Source organism: Empidonax traillii, unplaced genomic scaffold (genome assembly GCF_003031625.1).
Source record: "Empidonax traillii isolate 1590-97213 ecotype Southwest subspecies unplaced genomic scaffold, ASM303162v1 scaffold808:size486820, whole genome shotgun sequence".
NCBI lineage: Eukaryota > Metazoa > Chordata > Aves > Passeriformes > Tyrannidae > Empidonax > Empidonax traillii.
Window position 1 is genome coordinate 484,167 of NW_020956001.1, and position 2,568 is coordinate 486,734.

The window sequence follows — 2,568 nt, forward strand, 5'->3', positions numbered from 1 at the left end:
TTCCATGGAGTCCATGGAGACACAGCACCCTCACCTGTAGAAGTGCTCAAAGGTGTGGGCGAGCTCCAGGCCACTGAAGACGACAAAGGGCTCCAAGAACTGCTGCAGCCGCTCCAGCGGCCCTGTGCTGCCCTGCGCTGCCCTGCGCAGCTCCTGGATCTGCACATCAAGGTAGCGGGCAAACTGCTCGCTCACCTGTGAGGAACAGGGCTGGCTGTGGAGGGCACTCACAGGGTGGCCACAGTGCAGGGCTGGGGGAATGTCCCTTGCGGGAGCAGCTGGGAAACTCTGGCACTCTCAGGCAGGGGCTGAGGGTGCCCAGGCACCAGTCCAAGGCACGAGTGTGCCGGGGCCAGGCCCACACTGTGATAGGTGCCACACCCACAGCTGGGGACCATCTCGGGCTGCCACAGGACAGGGCTCTGTGGCTCGGTGGGGACGAGCACACCACCCACCCAGAGCTCACCCCAAGGCCATGGGCCAGGGCAGCTCCCCAGCCTGTGCCCCCCCGGGGCCACGACACCAGTGCCACACTCCCTTAACTCACGTGCAGGGCAGTCAGGAAGGAGAGCTGCAGCAAAGCCCCCGCAAAGCCCTGGCCCAGGGCCAGCATGAAGGCCGCCTGCTGCCCAAAGAGCTCCTCTGTGGCACCGCGCAGGCGCTGGTACAGCCTGCAGTATTGCTCTGCAAGGTCTGGTACCTGCCCTGCTGCCTCCAGGAATTGCTGCACCTGTGGGACACAGAGCGAAAGAGGTGAGCCCGCAGCGGGATGTGCCCGTGGGAACGTCTGCAGCCCCAGCCTTGCTCTGCCAACACTGACTGCCCGGGTCCCAGCCAGGGGCCAGCTCGGGCCCCTGTTGCTGCTGCAGGCTGCTGAGAGCTCGTGGAGAGGGCTGGACAGGGTCTGTGAGGGAATGACAGAGGCACAGCAGCAGCCCTGCAGGAAATCAGGGGCCTGACACTGTACCTTTCTCTTGGCCTGGCAGCATCCCCCTGGGTGCAGGGCCTGGCTGACACCTGAGCCGTGCCAGGGTGGCAAGTGCAGCAGAGCTGTCCCCACATCGCTCTGGGCTCTGTGGAGGCCTAGTATAGCCCTGTGCCCTCCCCACACTCCCAGGGCACTGCCAGGCCTCACTCCCTGCTCCACCCACCCAGCGTGGGTCCCACACACCCCTCCCGGCCAGCCCTCCAAGCTCTACCTGCTGCTGCACCACGCCACGCCAGCACTGCGAGATTCCCCACAGGCTGCTCGACTTCTCCACCACTGCCTTCGCAGCCCTGGCTGGCACCTCCTTGTTCTTCCCTGCCTTCCCACCTGCCAAGGGTGAACCCCGGGGTCAGCATGGCTCCGTGGGCAGGTCCCACACACTGACCGACCCCAGAAGGGCAGAGGGGACGCTGGGCAGGCATGGGTATGACCACAAGCCCTTCCTGGTTCAGGAGCCTCCTTTGCCACAGGGCCCTCCCCAGATGAGCCCCATGGCCACAGCCTGACATCCTGGACCACCATCAGCCCAGCCCCACGGGAGGGCATTGCCTCACTCACCAGCTGCTCTTGTCTCCTCTGGCTCTGGGCCACCAGGGTCCACGTGCACCAGGAGCTGGGTCAGGCGCCGCACACAGGAACCAAAGGCAGCCCTGTGTCCCCTGGCACGGCAGGGCGGCTCCACGCTCTCCAGGTACTCCCTCAGCAGCCAGGCCAAGGGGCTGACGCCATCAGGGCCTGTGAGGCCAACCAGACTCAGAGTCAGCTGCCTCTGCACGGGGCACAGCACGGAGGGGCCCCAGAGAGCGCAGGGTACCTGGGCTAGTGATGCTCTGCACCAAGGGGTTCACCAGGGCCTCCCAGCACGTCCTGCCCAATGCCCGGGCTGCCTCATCATCAGGAAGGAAGCGGTCAGCGAAGCCCTGCTCGTGCTGCAGCGCCCGGTTCAGTCTGCAACAGCGACCAGGCATCACACGGTGCCAATGGCTGGGAGAGCTCCCGTGGGAGAGCAGAGCACCATGGTTGCTCCCTGCTCTGCCCCTTGCCAGCCATGACGGCTCATGGCCCCACTCGCCCCCAGCAGCCAGGGCCCCTTGCTGCCCCTAGGACCTGCCCACTGTGGCCCTTGGGCCAAGCTGGGGGTTGTGCAGTGCCTGTGGCCACGAGATCTTGCTGTGCCTGGCCGACCTCTGCCATGTCAGGATGTGCCAGCTCCTGCGGGGGACCAGCACCCTTCTCTGGTGGGCTAACTGAGCCCACACAGCCAGCTTAAATCTGGGGCACCCCAAGTGGCCCTGGCCCTCTGGGAGCACTGGAGGCCAGGAAGGAGCGAGGACTCTTCCCTGTCCAGGCAGGACACCCAGCTGCTCCCTTCCTAGCCCTACAGTCCCCTCGAGAGCTGCAAGCAACACTCTCTGGGGCCCTGGGACACCTGTGACAGCACAGCCAGGAGACACCTCACCTGCCAAAGAGTTGCAGCAGTTGCCCCCGGTCCCGGCAGATCTCCTGGCACCAGGCATGAGCCTGAGCAGTGCAGGAGAGGAACGTCCGCCGGCACAGCTGCTCCTTGAAGACAGGCCACA

At 65.6% G+C, this 2,568-nt stretch overlaps 1 protein-coding gene across 1 annotated transcript in view; it reads right to left on the reverse strand.

The window, feature by feature from the left end:
- LOC114066756 (cullin-9-like) overlaps nucleotides 1-2,560 on the reverse strand; it is a 6,039-nt gene extending 3,479 nt beyond the window's left edge. Inside the window, exons 1-6 of the mRNA XM_027901711.1 lie at nucleotides 2,448-2,560; nucleotides 1,803-1,936; nucleotides 1,547-1,723; nucleotides 1,200-1,315; nucleotides 548-730; nucleotides 35-195 (exon numbers count right to left, since the gene is read on the reverse strand). Coding sequence (XP_027757512.1) covers nucleotides 35-195; nucleotides 548-613 — 227 coding nt within the window. The 5' untranslated portion in view covers nucleotides 614-730; nucleotides 1,200-1,315; nucleotides 1,547-1,723; nucleotides 1,803-1,936; nucleotides 2,448-2,560. The remainder of the gene's footprint in view (nucleotides 1-34; nucleotides 196-547; nucleotides 731-1,199; nucleotides 1,316-1,546; nucleotides 1,724-1,802; nucleotides 1,937-2,447) is intronic.
- Nucleotides 2,561-2,568: the final 8 nt, after the last annotated feature.